We start from the raw sequence: 16,861 nt of genomic DNA, 5'->3' as shown, positions 1-16,861 counted from the left end.
TTAGTCTCTTAGGGCTGCCGTAACAAATTACCACAAGCTGGGTAGCTTAAAACAATAGAAATGTATTCTCTCAAAGTTCCGGCGGCCAGAAGTCTGAAATCAAGGTATTAGCAGGGCTGTGGTCTCTCTGAAGTTTTTAAGGAAGAATCCTTCTTTGCCTCTTTCTAGCTTCTGGTGGTTGCCAGCAATATTTGACATTCCTTGGCTTGTAGATCTGTCATTCCAATCTCTGTCTTGCTCTCCACATGACATTTTGCCTGTGTGTCTGTCCAGAGTTCCCTCTTCCTATAAGGACATCAGTCATTGGATTAGAGTCTACCCTAATCCAGTGTGACCTCATCTTCACTTGATTACATCTGCAAAGATCCTGTTTCCAAATAAGGTCACATTCACAGGTACCAGGGGTTAGGGTTTCAACATTTCTTTGTAGAGGACACAGTTCAACCCACAATAATGGCCAAATCGATATATGGTAGATTTCTCTTCTCCTGGGTGCCTTTTCTCCTCATTATTGAAGGCATATTAAAGATATCTCAGGGGCTTCCCTGGTAGTGCAGTGGTTAAGAATACGCCTGGCCAATGCAGGGGACACGGGTTCGAGCTCTGGTCCTAGAGGATCCCACATGCCACAGAGCAACTAAGCCCGTGAGCCACAACTACTGAGCCCGTGAGCCACAACTACTGAGCCCGCGAGCCACGACTAATGAGCCCACACGCCATGAGCCCGTGCTCCGCACCAAGAGAAGCCACTGCAATGAGAAGCCTGTGTACCGCAATGAAGGGTAGCTCCTGCTCGCCACAACTAGACAAAGCCCGCGAGCAGCAACGGAGACCCAATGCAGCCAAATTAATTAATTAATTAATTAATTAATTAATAAAGATACCTCGAAGTCTTTTGGATGCAATATAACCTCTTTTCAGAATCATTATATGGACATTTCAACATGCCAAGGGCATGATTAGTCCAGCACTAATTAATGTGTTGATATTTTAATTCCAAGTTTATGCTTTATGTGTTGTTGTATATACTTTTTTGTAATTTAATGTATGTGAGTTTTTTTCTCCATCCATGATCAGACATCCATCAACCCAAGGGAAGATTTTTGACTGTGAGGGTTTAGAGAAATGTATTTGCTTTTAAATACATATATATATATATTTATATAAAAGCAGGTCATGGAGGCATAGGAGTGCATCTTTACTAATATTCGGACAGTTTTGTTTTTTTTTTCTTTTTTTCTTGCGGTACGCGGGCCTCTCACTGTTGTGGCCTCTCCCATTGCGGAGCACAGGCTCCGGACGCGCAGGCTCAGCGGCCATGGCTCACGGGCCCAGCCACTCTGCGGCATGTGGGATCTTCCCGGGTCGGGGCATGAACCCGTGTCCCGTGCATCGGCAGGCGGACTCTCAACCACTGCGCCACCAGGGCAGCCCACCTGTCATTTAAATTCTAAAGAGCCAGGTGTGTTCATAGAGCTAATGTAGATCTAATACCTGGGAGGTATAGATGAGTTATATTCAGTGATTCTCAGAGCTAGAGGTGTCTCTGTCTGCTCCCGGCTTTGCAGTACCTCTAGTAGTGGGGCCCTAGGAAGACTCCAAAGAAAAACACTTGAAATGCGTGAATCATAAGTGAGCATTTTTACTTTTACGTATCTTAAAATTTCTTTCATAGCTCAGTTCCTTTCTTCAACTTCTAGAATGATGATTTTTCCTGGAATCTCCAATACTTGGCACAATGTCTAGCACATAATTGGAAACTTAGTAAATTTTGTTCAAGTAGGTAGAGAAGTGAATTTATGTATTCAAAAGTCAATGCTTTTTAATAGATCTTAATTTTTATATAATTTCTGTAAGTTATAGTTACTTTGGAATGCAGAAGTCTTCATTAAGTTAAATGGAATCAGAACTAGCACGGAATATTTTTCGCTATAATAGTAAAGTGCCTTGTAAGCTGGGGAATTAGTTATTTAAAATATGTCTTTGAATAAAGTAGTATTGGTATAATGCAGTCTTATTCTATATAATTATGTAAAAAGAATTCAGACTCCATAATAGCATATATCTTTAAAAACCCCATCGTAGGAAACTATTTATAAACACACAGGTACAGAGAGGTGTGGTATTGATCGGAAAACTGCCAGCTTTAACTACCTAGCAACATATTAGGTTATTTTAAGGTATTGGTTGAGAAGCAAAATCATTTCCTTCAATAAATACTGAATTGTGTACCTTATGGTCCCAATGATAACGTTGTTTATTTTTAGTCCATTGGCTAGAAAAAGCCTTTAAAAGCAAGTATATAATATTTAATGTTTGTATGTGTGTGTGTGAAGAGAAAATTCATATAAAATTGGCACTTAAAAATTCAAGTTTATTAAAAGGAGAGAGGTGATTGCCTCTCTCTGAGGCAAGGTGAAACTAGGGAGATAATGGCCCTTGAAGATGAGGGAAGGAAAACTGCCAGTTTTTGACTACTTTTTTTTTAAATGAGCAAATCAAACCAGATTTCCAAAAAGAGCAGATTCTGCATCAACGCAGTCATCCTACAGACAAAGGTATTTCACTCTCAGGCAATTTCTTCACTGTTATCTCAACTAAAGATAATTATGAAAATACGTTATGTTGTATCATTTAGATTCTGATTTTCCTGAAGTTGTATGGAATGCAAGTCATGTCATTAAAAAAAAGAAATCTCTCTCTCTTTAGCTGAAACACTGTCACATTTTTAATGTCATACTGTGATAGAATGATTCTATTAACATCCCCTATAAATTCTAGGCAACAAATTTTCCCACCCCCAGTTTCTTCTTCTTTCCACATTTGAGGGAGAATTTTGTTGTATTGATTAATTCTGGAAAATGGTTTTTATTCCACTCTTAGTTTCTTAGCAAATGTGAGGTAAAATGAACTATTTTACTTAATGTAACTGTCTCATCTTCGTAACTTTGCCTTGCCAGGAGTTCATAGCTGAAAAGAGCGATTTGATGAACAGCGTTACACAGTTGCATTTAGATTGGATCTTCTAATGTTCTGGTCTGTTGTATTAGGCATCCTGTGATTTATCATGGGTAAACTATAATTGATGATGCCCTCAGGAAGGAGGATGGACCAGAAGGCAGGAGACATGACCCATTTTAACACCTGGTTGTATCCCTTCTACCATGAAAATGTCAGTAACTGTAGTAGGAAGTTTTTCCTCCAGTGGTAGATGCAGGGTTGGTCAAAAAGGTGTTAGGAAGGTGCTTTCCTAATGAACAAACTACCATTTTGCACCAGCATTACAAATAGGAGGTGAATGTTAGCCTCATTAAGAAGGAAGAATGTTAATGAGGAAGTTAAGTGTATGTTATCGCTATTCTCTAAATGTTTATTGTTATAAATAACAACATCCTGGGATTTAAATTTCTGCTTGTCTTGCAGGCTGATTTCAGGGGCATTTTTCTTGGCTAACTTTTATGACCAACTAGAATCCTAATGGCTGCGTGATTTTTGTGCTCCCTTATAGAGTAGGGATTTGGGGAATGAGTTAGCAGTTTTTCCATTCCTCTTCAGGGCAGGATTACTCTGAATGGAGTTCTACAACTCACCAGTTGATAGAACAAAACCTACTCTTGTCTTAGAGGATCAGGCTAAATTTGTTTTCCTCTCCAAATGGCAATTTGAGGTAAAAGTAACTGTATCCTTTATTTTCTCTAGTCTCGTGGATGATGATGATGAGTCCCCAGGCAATGTGGGTCAGATATTCCCGGGCCGCTGTGATTCCACATAGATGCATAGAGCTGTCTTGGCTCACATTTGACAAGGGTTCAAACACACAGCAGATGCCTAATAAACTCCTATGTGATGACCTTTGAAATAAGTGTGATGCAGGTGCATTTATTAAAGGCAAAGACCTTTAATATTTTACTTGGGTCTTAGGACACCTTTGAGTTGATGAATTAGCACTCAGTTTGAATTGAAGATAACCTTTTGGATTACAGTAGGCCACTCTGTCCTCTCTTGGATTGAACTTCAGCAATGCTCAGTCGTGTGTTTTTCTAGGGATTCTTTGTCCAGGCTGTACAGTTCATCTCTTGAAATAAGTTCCTTGAAATTTTTGTGCATTTTGACTTTTCTTTCTTAAGTAAAGTATTCTTAAATTTCCCATTTAGATCTCTTGTAACCGAAGCAGATTACTCTCATTTTTATATTGTATTGTAAATGGTTCTAGAAGATTTTTGAAATGTTCAAGCCTTTAATTTATTTTTATAAAACCAAATTAATATTAGACCATGGAAAGAGCATACGCCTTGGGATCAAACAAACCTTGGTTTGAATCTTGGAGCTACCAAGATCTGATTGTGTGACCTGGGGTAACTCGCTAACTCGCTTGAGACTCCCTTTCCTCACTTTAAAAAATGAGGTGACAGGGCCTCCCTGGTGGCGCAGTGGTTAAGAGTCCGCCTGCCGATGCAGGGGATACGGGTTCGTGCCCCGGTCTGGGAGGATCCCATATGCCGCGGAGCGGCTGGGCCCGTGAGCCATGGCCGCTGGGCCTGCGCATCCGGAGCCTGTGCTCCGCAACGGGAGAGGCCACAACAGTGAGAGGCCCGCATACCGCAAAAAGAAAAAAAAAATAAAAATAAAAAATAAAAAATAAAAATAAAAAATGAGGTGACAGTACCTATCTTCTGGGGATGTGGTGAGGACTATAGGAAACATGTATACTCCACTCACTTCCCTCTGATTCTTCTTACCATTTCTGTGCTCCCACCAGCCTTATATCCACTGGCCAGGCTACCATCTCACCTTCAGTCTACTTGAGTCCACCTTACTCACACATGGCAAAGTCCCCGGGGACTAATGATCCCCAGAGTCATAACCAATGACCAGTGATGGAGTGTAAATACCCCAGCTCCTTCCCTGGGATAATTTGGAGGCATAATTTTAGTTATGTGCCTTTTATCCCAGAACTTGTGCATGAGATTAATCTTCAGGTACCCACTACAGCAACTGGCTTAATCATGCACCCATTACTGGCTACCATCCCTTCCACGTAGCACCTTTCCACAACCCTGCCAGTGCCCTTGTGCCTTCCAGATAAATCAGCTCCACTCAATCCTTCCATCAGTCTCTGTTTCCAGGGAGAACTCAGCTAAAATAGTATGTACAATGCCTTGCTTAGTGCCTACAACAGTGGAGGCCCTCAACCATGGCAAATTATTCATAAAGTGCATTATAATAAACCAGGTAATATCCCCATGAGAGACTCATTCCCCACTACGACAGAGCAGACACCTTCAGGTTCTGTTCTGCAGGTCGGACTACTTTTAACGTATAATACTGTCCCCTGGTGCCCTTCCTTTAGGTGTACAACAGCCACTACCAGTTTACTTTCTAGGACACATATGGCTGTCCATCACTTGAGATGTGGTTAGTCCCAGTGGAGACAGCGTCGTAACTGAATAGGAAGAAAAGAACGTAAAATCTCTCTTTAATAATTGTTATACTTTGAAATGATAATATTTAGGGTATGTCGATTTAAATGATATATTATTAAAATTACTTTTGCCTGTTTCTTTAAATTATATATACATTTGATATATATAAGTTTAAGTTACATAAAAGCCCATAATTATTAAGTTACCTATGCTTTTGATGTCTGTCCATCAGTGCTGTTCTAGAAAATTATCAAAACGTTCGGGAATGCTTCTCCTTCAGGGTCGCGGGGGGCAGCCTGTGACCCCTCCTCTTGTGTTTCATTCCAGGCTACATGTCGCCGCACCCGTCTCCGCTGGGAGCCCCCGAGCACGTCTCCAGCCCTATATCGGGAAGTGGCCCAACCGCACCGCAGATGCCACCAAGCCAGCCAGGGACCCTCATCCCAGGCGACCCGCAGGCGATGAGCCAGCCCAACAGGGGGCCCTCGCCTTTCAGTCCCGTCCAGCTGCATCAGCTGCGAGCTCAGATTTTAGCTTACAAAATGCTGGCCCGGGGCCAGCCCCTCCCGGAAACGCTGCAGCTCGCGGTCCAGGGGAAAAGGACGTTGCCGGGCGTGCAGCAACAGCAGCAGGCGGTGCCTCAGCCCCAGCCGCCACCACAGCCGCAGCTGCAACCACCGCCGCAGCAGCAGGCCCTTGTCAACTACAGCAGGCCATCTGGTAGGTTCATAGGTGACCAAATGAATAACGTGCGGGTCCAACTCGGAAGAGAAGGACTGCCAACTGCACAGAAGTGCTAGGCTGGTGGTAGCAGCCCAGGGCTGACGTAGCCTTCTGTTGCACCTCCCTGGCTCCCTTGTCTCTGCTTCACTTAGTTGGCCACGCTTCTTGGTCTCCTCTGCCTACGTCCTAGAGCAGTGCTTCTTGAACTTTGCAGACTCTGGCACAAGCTGTGGCTGTAAGCAAAAAGCCCCGTGATTTCGCGTTCTCTTTCAAGCGGTGCGAGGTTTGTTGGAAGCCCGTCTACACACACCCCGGGTTAGGAACCCCTACACCCCGTGCGTTCCGTTGCCAACACGCACGTCTCGAATCTGCTCTCCTTGGGCTATTTCGTGTCTGTCTATTTATTTATTTATTTACGCCTATCCCTTTTTGTGAAAAGCATCTGGGGAGGCTTCCAAAGAAGCATCCCTGCGGTAAAGGAATTACCAAGTAGAAAATCAGAGACAAAGGGAAGTAGAAATCAAGGTTAGGGAGGTTGGCAGTGTGGGGGCCTACAGGAGCTCTCATGGCTGCTGCATTTGAGCTTCCAAGGTGACTCGAGTTTCCTGGCAGTCAGGAAAGGAGACAGGGTCAGGTGCCTGATATTCACCACTCGGAAGGAAGTTGCTTACCAGTTTCTCAGTGGACACAGAATCTTTTCTAGCATGAGAGTATAAAGTAGCTTTCCCAGGTGGGAACTCTTTTTTAAATTATTGTTATTATTATTGTAAGGGGCACTGCATGGTAGAGGCAGTGGTAACATTTGTTCATAACAAAGAGAGTAACAGAATCCACATGGCCTATTTCCCATGTGCCCTGGCATCAGATCTGAAGCTATGACATTATATAATGGGTTGAGATGAGGTAGTCCTTTGTACGACCTTCTGGTGGTCTGGCTTGATCCCACTGATAGAATTCAGAGCTCCAAGGGGCTCTAGGATGATCTTCCATGAATGTTGTTTTCTCTGGGAAGGTTTTGGTTAGCAACTAGATAAGCACAGAGTTTATGGTTCTATTCTACAACAGCTTTGCATTCCAGAGAATTTGAATCTTAGGGAATTTGAATTCCAGGGTGCTTCCTTGTCATTGACACCCTTTCCTGTGAATGGTTCCCTCTCATTTGGGCAGGCCCTGACAGCTGATCATTGCAACTAGTTTGGGATATTGGTCTTCTTCTTAGGTTTTGGGACTTAGACAAAGGGAAGGAGTTCAGATTATTTTTTTATTATTATTATTCTACCTTCTGAGTTTGTAAATGTTTCTTTTCTGGTAGAGGAAACTCTTAGGAGTTGCCTACTAGAAGGATAAACTCATCTTGTTAATTGTAGGTGGAGCCTTAGGCATGGTTTTTTAAAGAGCAAGAAAGTATCGCAGCATCTCTAGGTTTCGGTGTGTTAACCACAGTGCTCTGGTAGGTGGAGGATCCCATGGGACCCAAAATCAGAGATGGAAAATGTTGTACAGGAAAACCATGCATGAAATGGTAGTTTGAACACTCAAGTGTGTTCAGAGGCTTTAAAACTGCAAAAACTAGCTCTCAGGAATGCAGCCAGAGAGAAGCAAAAATGTATGTATGTCTACGCACGTGTGTAGCTTGTGCTTACTGAGTGCCTGCTAGCTTACCTTGTACTCCACGCTCAGTAATAAGTACCTGGCACGTGTGGCCCATCTGGGGTATGGTGAGTCAGGATTCAACGCCTGCAGTCTGACTGGAGAGCCCATGGCCTTACCCCCTTCCCCATCCTGGCTCCTTCATGACCAGTAGGCTCATGACAAGGGAAAGGCTCTTTCCCAAGCTCTGTGTACCAAGTGCGGGCATTTCACTCCTGTGCATAGGAAGGAAAAGGATCTCTGCTCCTCCCAGAGAGCCTTTTTCTTCATACTCTAGACACGGTGTCAGCAACATTGGTGACCTTGATATCCTGCATCTCAGTATATGAGGAGCATTAACTAAAGGAGTTCCCAGTAGAGGCTGAATGGTCACAGTCAGATTGTTGGTAGTTTAAGGTGGAAGGAGCGAAATCTGTGCCTCCCAAAAGGTAATTGTGAGGGACTGTGTCATACAGGCACACTTCCCCATGCATCGCAGCTTGTCCTGGGGTATCCCCTCATCATGGACCTCAGCAAGCCTTGTTATTTTTAAAACTGACCTACGGGGCTTCCCTGGTGGCACAGTGGTTGGGAGTCCGCCTGCCGATGCAGGGGACGCGGGTTCGTGCCCCGGTCCGGGAGGATCCCGCATGCCGCGGAGTGGCTGGGCCCGTGAGCCATGGCCGCTGAGCCTGCGCGGCCGGAGCCTGTGCTCCGCAGCGGGAGAGGCCACAACAGTGAGAGGCCCGCGAACAGCAAAAAAAAAAAAAAAAAAAAAAATGACCTACGCACAATAGGAAAAGTTTCCAGGGTATTGTTCAAGAAAGCAGCAAGCTAAGTGATTCGTTTGAGAAACCCTTTCAGCCAAAGTCACCATAGTGAGATCAGATGACGTAGTAAAACTTAAAGGATGGATTTTCAGTTATCCGGACACTTGTATATAACCAATACTTCACATCCTAACCAACACAATCCTGGGTGCATTTTCTGGATCATTTCCAGAGAAGAGGGCTCCATTTTTTTTTTTTTTTTTTTTTACCCAATGTGTACATCTTCCCTCGCCAGGGTCCTGTCATTAGGGGGAACTTGTTTTTTGTTACTCACTGCTCTTGTCTTTTGTATTTCTAGCAGTCAGGCTTCATTAGAAATGAAAATATTTGGGCAGATAGTGCCAGAGTGGGCAAAGAGGCTATGGATAAAGGAGGAAAGAGGATACTTTCTTCAAATAGAGCAGACTCATTCCTGCCACTGGGAGGGGGAGGTTACATTGCTGATCTTGTCCCCAAATCTCAGATTTCACAGGGAGATGATGACCTTACTTGACAAAGACACTTTTTTTTTTGCATTGGTATTTCGGACAAGTTCAAGTAAGACCCAAAAAAAAAGGTTTTTTAAGTTAGTATTACTTGTATTAATTGTTTATCACCCTCCTTTTCTTAACTAAATGCCTCTGCTAATATTTCAGGAAAAAATCAATTTAAGTATGTCAGCTTCTCTGGTGGTAGCTGTGATTCCATTTTTCTTTTGTCCCATTTGCCAGTGTCATTCATGTGTGAAGAGAACCTTTTTGGCTGGGGTGATCTTCCTCAAACCTACTCCAAAGTTATCATTCACCAAAAGTGCCACCACCAGAGAATTACAGTTTGACTGGCGGAAGTGTGCACTGAACAAATAAATAACTCTGGTCCTTGCCTGCTATGGGCTCCACTCAAATCAAACCCAGCGTTTTTCTTTTAATTTTGATTCATTTTTCTTTTTAGAGACTAAAGCAAAATTCAAAATAGGAACCGAAAAGTTTTGGGGTTTTTTTGCAGTGGGTAGGGAAGCCTTCATGGTAGAAAGTGAGAGGTTTATTGCTAATTTTTTTCAGTGCTTGTCCCTCTCCTACTTCCCCCTCTCCTTTTTTTAGTTATCTAAAATTTCTTCGTATGCTTCATTTAAGCATCATTATTACATTTATTTTTTTCAACCTCTGGAAACCATTTAAATCCTTGTCTAAGGCACAGACTGTTATTTGCATGAACATCCTTCTGTGCAGAAGGTAAAGTGGGAACTCTGTACAGAAATTCTGTACATGTGAGACTTAGGTAATTTAATAAGTTTGTTTACCTGTTTCTTAAATTCAGGCATCTAATAAAGATCCCTCCCCCCAACACTTAGCTGCAGTGGGACACCCCTCAGGAGAGTCAGGGCGTATACCTACCTTGACTTCTAAAGTGAGGACTGATGGGAAAACAGACACATTTTGTACCTCTGACAATTAAGCCTAACTTGTTTATATTGGCGAGGGAATAGGAGATAAGCTAAAGAATGTAATTTGTCCTCCATCTGAAGATATCAGGGCATGAGTTCTTATCATTCTGCAGACCATGAGTGTCTGTTGTCAAGATGCTTTCTGTTGATACAGAGAAAATCCATTCAGGCAACTCAACTCCCTGAAGGACAGGCAGAACACCACATGGTTAGGTAGTTGTGTTCTGGGCACGTCTAATTGCAGCAAGCTGCATTCAGTCCCCTAGCCTCTGTAAAGAGAAGTTTTTATATAATCTGTTGGAGGGAGGATAAAATAGACCCAGGCAGTAAATGAACTTGCAATTTTTAGTTAGGAAGGAGTTTGCTTGTGACTGATGGGGGATTAGCAGGAAGCACATGGCAAACCGACTTATCTGAGTGTTTGTGCTGAGTTGTATTAAACTGTGGAAACATTTTGAAGTTTGCTCTAGAAGAGTGCACTTCCAAATCTGCCGGCTAATACAGCACCAAATTTCCTTGAAAGCCTTTCTTTTGCTGTGGAGCTTTTCTGAAAAGCTGAGTGATTAAACTAGGCTTCTTTACCTTGGTGTCCTTGGTGGCAGTAAAAATGACCAGAGCTGAGGGTTGGGCACAGAGCCACACTGTCTCACTGAATCCTCACTACCACCCTGTGAGGTGAGTACTGTACTGTTACTATCCCCACTCTACTGACGAGGAGACTGAGGCACCAGGGGCTAAGTAACTTGCTGAGGCTCACACAACCCGGAGGTGAAACTTATAAGTTATTTTGGAAAGAGACAAGGTGCACTTTGTATCTTTTGGAGTTGTAGTCCTTTTGGAATTGGAGATTTGAATATCCAAGTCCACGTTTGGGTCTCTCTGGCTTCTCAATTTTAAGGGTCCTTCAACCACATAAGGATGTCTCTGTATTAATGGATTAAAGAAGCCTAGCTATGTGTATGCATCAGATCTAGTTCACAGTGATGGGCCGAAAATGGCTAGATTTGGAACCAGGGATATCAGACATGCTCTGGATACGTGCCTTTGATCGTATGGTTTTAAAAATAATGACTTGAGGGCTTCCCTGGTGGCGCAGTGGTTGAAAGTCCGCCTGCCAATGCAGGGGACACGGGTTCGCACCCCGGTCCGGGAAGATCCCACGTGCCGCGGAGCGGCTGGGCCCGTGAGCCATGGCCGCTGGGCCTGTGCATCCAGAGCCTGTGCTCCGCAACGGGAGAGGCCACAACAGTGAGAGGCCCGCGTACCACAAAAAAAAAAAAAAAAAAAAAAAAAAAGACATGAATATACCTTGAGGAGTTGGCATACACTTCTGCATAAGTATTTACAAGCCATAATGCTAAAGAAGAAAATGCCCAGAGTAAGTGAAATGTGTACACTATTGCACTGGTATGGCTTTTATTGATGACTTATTTAAACTTTGAAAGGAGGAAAAACGCTTTGAGAACTGAATTTAGGGTAATTAGTATGATATTAATCTTATCAGTAAGACCCAGATTTTCTTTTTATTAAAGGGCTTCAGTGTATTAAATCTATTATTTGGTATGCTCATACAAATTCTTCAAATATTTTTAACTCCCAGCTTCTTGAGCTTATTAAGGAAATTCATAGAATCACAGAGAATTAAAGTAATTGTTAGAAATCTCTATCTCCTCTCTTTTGGCTCAAGCAACCCAGATTAAAAATATCTAGCCTGTTTTAAAGGCCTCGAGGGAAAATATAATAAAAAATGTCTCTCCATATCTCATTCCAATGCTTAACAACCTTAAGATTTAATGTTTAGAAATTGGTTTCTTACATATGGATGAAAGAAACTAAATCTGAAATATTATGAAAAGCTATGCATTATGTAAAAGACCTCCCATTCAGAAAAAAAAATCAGAAGGTACTTAGCTGAAAAGAATCTCTTTATTATAATAGTATATCTACAGGGCGTAAAACAAAAAAAACAGAAATGCATTTTTCCCTCCAGAACTTTTCATCAGTCCTAGAACAAGGGCTACAGATTACCTCAAGAAGTCTTAACTAGCCCTAGGTCTTTGGGAAAGTTTTACCTAATTTCAGAAGGAAGTGAACAAAAGACCAACAACACTACACACACACACATATATACTCACACTCACACACACTGTAGTTTCCTAAGCACTTTCCTCTAACTCTTCCGATTCCTCCTGTCAGAATGTTTGCTATCCTTGCATTGTCATTTAAGCCCACTTCTAACTGGTGTTTGCTGGAAATTGAATAAATGTGTCTACTTTTTCATAATGTATGTCTTTGTATGGTGAATTATTAAGTCGCTCTGAAGTATAGAGATGATTAGTTTTGTTACCGTTTAATAATTTTAATATTTCTCCAGAAAGATATAGAAAACACTTGGAAGAATGCCCATGAGAGGTTTTAACATCTGCTTACTGAGATTTTTTTTTTTTTAATTTACTAACCCCTCTGGTAGCATCACTAATTTTATTTATAACTTTGAAGTAAGTAAAAATTCACCTAAGAGGAAAGATGGAACACTTCTTATTTTAGGTCCAGACCTAGCAATCAATTTAAACTCCTGAAGTTTAATGTGGGAAATTGCTTTAAATTAACTTAAGTGCATTTTGATAAGCTTAATGATTACGTATCCCTTTATTCTGATAACATGAGAAAAATGCTCTCTTGAATCTTAATATTTGCTAAGTTTTCTTACGTGGAATGAGCAGATTCTTTTTGCCCCCTTCACTGAATGTTTTCAGAAATATCTTCTAATATGTAGTAAAAAATTAAAGTTCCCTAGATGCACTGATGAAGCCTGAAATACAGTTTATAGGTCATTTAGGGAAAATGCGTGCCCCTTTTAGTTCACGTCAGAGGACTGGCGAGCTGCTGCCTGTACTTGTAAAGCATGGGTTCTAACAGCAGGGCTCTTCCACATTGGGATGGAGGGGGCTTGTGGTGTAGTTTGTGAAACGTGATTTTGGGACCACACCCAAATTGCATCCGACTGGTGGGTGACTCCCTTGCTTTTTCAGAACCCTGAATGCACCTGGAATTATTTTTAAAAACCCGCTGTAGACCTACACTAAAAGCTGGCTGTCCCTTCCTTAATCAGTTTCTTACCTAAGAGTCATGTTTGGGCCATTTCCCTTTGGGATAGATACCAGCTTCTTTTTCCTTTCTTTTTCCCCTTTCCTTTCCCCTCCCGCCTTCCTCATTTTCCTCCCTTCCCTCCTGCTTTCTTCTCATGAGACCTTTACTTGTCCCCATCGCCGGGCTCCCAGGGGGCAGTGGGCAGGCCGGGTACGGGCACGGGGTGCCTTTCCTCCCGAGCTGCCCATGTCGCTCTTGTCCCGCAGGCCCGGGGCCGGAGCTGAGCGGCCCGAGCCCCCCACAGAAGCTGCCGGTGCCCGCGCCCAGCGGCCGGCCCTCGCCCGCACCCCCTGCAGCAGCGCCGCCGCCCGCGGCCGCCGTGCCCGGGCCCTCAGTGCCACAGCCAACCCCGGGGCAGCCCTCGCCCATCCTGCAGCTGCAGCAGAAGCAGAGCCGGATCAGCCCCATCCAGAAACCACAGGGCCTGGACCCCGTGGAGATTCTGCAGGAGCGGGAGTACAGGTAATGCACCTGCCCCGGGGGTAAGATGCTGTGTTCTGGCAGGTACCACCCAGCCTAGGGGGTCCGGTGTCTCCTGGTGTTGTGGTCGTTCTTTTCTGTGGGACCAGGGGAAGGCCTAAGGGAAATTGCAGAGGCCAAGACTCAGGCTTGAGAATGATTTTAGAACAAAGTCTCAAGAGAAGAGTTTCTTTGCCACTGGGGTGGGGGTGAGGACCCTCTTCTGGGGGTTCTAGGTTCCCAGGACTGTGCTTTTCACTCATTCAGTGAGAAAACTTTTATGCACCCCTATGACATGCCAAGATCAAAAGTCCAGCCCAGAGTTCCTAAAGGTCCAAGAAGGCCGCCAGCCCACACTTAGATTATGCAGTTTCCTTCTGGTTTGTCAGTCTGTCCTTGAATGGTGACTGTAAGTGGCTTAGATGTTGAGTGTTCTGTTGGCCTAACCTTCAGGTTAATGACACATCTAGTGATACTAAAGCGGTACTTCAGTAGCACGATATCATGTCTTCTTTGATTGAGTTCATGCATTTGTTGGTCTGTGGCTTGGGCTAGCTTTTGGGCTAGGCCCTATGTAAGTGTCTTCACATGGGGTCCCTATTTAAACTCTTACTCCAAAAACTTCATTTTCACCTGATTTGGCACATTTATCTAAATCAGGGATTGGCAAACCTTTTCTGTAAAGGGCCCTAGAGTTTCTGTCATAACTACTCAGCTCTGCCCTGATGGTGTGAAAGCAGCCGTGTTGGCTGTGTTCCAGTAAAACTTGATTTATGAGAACAGGCTATGGGCAGGGTTTGGCTCACAGGCTGTAGTTAGCAGATCCTTGATGTACATGGTTAATGTCAACCAAAAAGAGAGTCCAGTAAGTACTGAGTCAAGATAAGATGAAACGAAGATCACGGTTTTGGGAGTTAGCCAGAAAGCATGCTCTGCCACTAACTAGCTGTGTTGCCTTCCTCAAGTTACATCGTTTTTCTGTGACTCAGTTTCCTCCTGTGTTAAAAGAGGGTATTATAGTATCTTTTGTAGGGAGAAGATAAAATGATACAAGGACTTTCTATACATATTAGCTATTATTATTATTTCCCAAGTATGATTTAAGGTAAAAGACAATTAGGGTTTAAAAATTATAGGGAACGTTAGTAAATAATGTCTAGGAGCCCTTTAAAAACATTACCTTACTCTTTATTGGAAAACACGTGACTTGTCTGTTATTATATTAAAATACTAAGTTACCAGCTTTAAGAGTTATTTTGAAAGAAATCACAGTAACTTGCCATTCAATGTGTGTACCTTTTTGGATGAAGAGTATAACTTTATTCTCACTGCTATTACTAATCCTCAATTAAGAGCTTTTATGTTTCTGTTTTCAGCTTTTCACATATCCCTAGAGAGCTAGATACCCATCATCAATTGATATTTCAGTGTTGATAGGCAGATTTGTTGGGTGAATAATCGCAGTGTGGTATAAAAGTCAAATACTAGCACTGTGTACTCATCTGGGGCAGAAAAACTGTATTCATATGCAGTCCTTTATGTTGCTATTGAATAAAAAAGTCAAAAGTCTTTTTTTTTTAAGACAGTAAATGAGATAGAGGGGTATCGTTTGGTTACTCTGAAATTCTGACTTCCTAAGAGCTAATTTTTTTTCCCACCTTGCAGGTACAGAGCTACCAGTCCCTTTGTTAAATCACGTGAACTACCCTCATAACACAGACACTATACCTAGAAATACATCCGGATTTTTTCCCCCTTATTCATCCTATGTTGTGTGTGTGTGTGTGTGTGTGTGTGTGTGTGCGTGTGCGTGTACATGCTTACTGACTCCTAAACCTTCTTTTTTCATTTTTACCAGAATTGTATTTGCAGGCCTTTCTTGTAATGAGCTCAGTTTAGCACTTTTTTTGAAAATGATCTTAATGGATGGTCTCCCAAAGTATTCAGTATTAATTGGTACTATTTAGCCTATTCCAGTGTGTGGAAAGCTTTTGTCCTCCACACCTGTGTCAATTAAAAAAAAAGTATCTATCAGTATCTTTTAAATGATAAGCATTGCAGAAGGTGGTGGAATGGCTATTTTTCATTTTATTATTATTACTTGATAAATGTCTCCTCTTTTGTTAAGCCGCCTGGCTTTTGAAGTGATTGATTTGGCAAGCCTGGGTTCAAAAAGTTGGTGGGTCTTTTGGCCTGAAGTTTCCCGTGGCCATCTTGAGAAGAAGCTAAGGTTTACACTGGCAGGGTTTTGTAGGGGCATCTTTTGTCTTCTTCAGTTATAGAGCAGTAGCTGGCTTCTGCCTATATGAAGATAAATTGTCCAGCTGCAGAGATTAGTTATATTTATCCCTTAAAAAGGGTTAGATTAAGTCCCTTAGGCACTTGTAAAAGACAGCTAAAAAACTCTTTTCCTCCTGCCCCTCTTTGAGGGAACGGCTTACTTCCATTTAGCACTGATAGGAAGAGTCCAGTGTATCTTTGTCTCCTGATTGAGGATTTGAGCAAGGTCTTTAAAAAAGTCTCTTTTATAATTTCATAAACTTGGTTTCAGCAAAAATCACCTGTCAGAAATTCTTTAACAGATGTTCGTTTCTTTGACTGTTGTAATATCACTTACCTTGTCTATGAAAATTGAAAGTAAATTGTCAGAATCTTAATTTTTTTTACTTTTAAGTCACCTGGCTGCTTTTTCTTGTTCCTCATAAAATCAGAATTTTGACAAATTGATCTTCTTTTTTCAGTAATAGCATAAATAAGTTTCTGCATATGAACACTTTGCCTCAGATCTATACAAGTTCTTCAGTTAAAAACATTTTGTTCTCATTTAAATTGGATCCTTTCTTTTAGACCATCTTTTTCTCATGATGGAACTGTACTGCTTTTCTCTGTAGTAAGTGTCAGTGATTTTTTTTTTTTTTTTTTTTTTTTTGTGTTTTGGCATGCTTTTTTGGCCCTGTCAATGTGCCTAACTTCAGTTCTTCCATCTAGGATCAGAGGGTTGGTCAGAAGTGCTCCACAAATTATCATGTTAGCATGTAAATTACACAGATGTTTGCATGAGAAAGAAATATATTTCACCTTGAAAGGAGTTTATATCAGAAGAGCATCTTTGAATTATGTGAGCCCTCTTTGGTATCAAGTCAGAATTTAGTATGAAAACAGTAGTATAGCCTCCTTGCCTCAGGAAGCCAGCATAGTCCCTTACCGTGTTTTTTGTCCTGCCC

General features: G+C 42.3%; 1 protein-coding gene across 9 annotated transcripts in view; it reads left to right on the top strand.

Annotated features, from left to right (window-relative positions):
• The window catches only part of SMARCA2 (SWI/SNF related, matrix associated, actin dependent regulator of chromatin, subfamily a, member 2), a 185,945-nt gene that overhangs the window by 19,758 nt on the left and 149,326 nt on the right, over positions 1-16,861 (top strand). For all 9 annotated transcript variants that reach the window (XM_060102248.1, XM_060102240.1, XM_060102244.1 and 6 more), the window contains 2 exons: positions 5,751-6,143; positions 13,385-13,640. In XM_060102248.1, the coding sequence (XP_059958231.1) occupies positions 5,751-6,143; positions 13,385-13,640 (649 nt within the window). The remainder of the gene's footprint in view (positions 1-5,750; positions 6,144-13,384; positions 13,641-16,861) is intronic.

The sequence above is a fragment of the Mesoplodon densirostris genome, chromosome 6, assembly GCF_025265405.1.
Source record: "Mesoplodon densirostris isolate mMesDen1 chromosome 6, mMesDen1 primary haplotype, whole genome shotgun sequence".
In the NCBI taxonomy this organism is placed as follows: domain Eukaryota; kingdom Metazoa; phylum Chordata; class Mammalia; order Artiodactyla; family Ziphiidae; genus Mesoplodon; species Mesoplodon densirostris.
The sequence above is the reverse complement of the archived record's forward strand: the minus strand, read 5'-3'. Positions and strand labels throughout refer to the sequence as shown.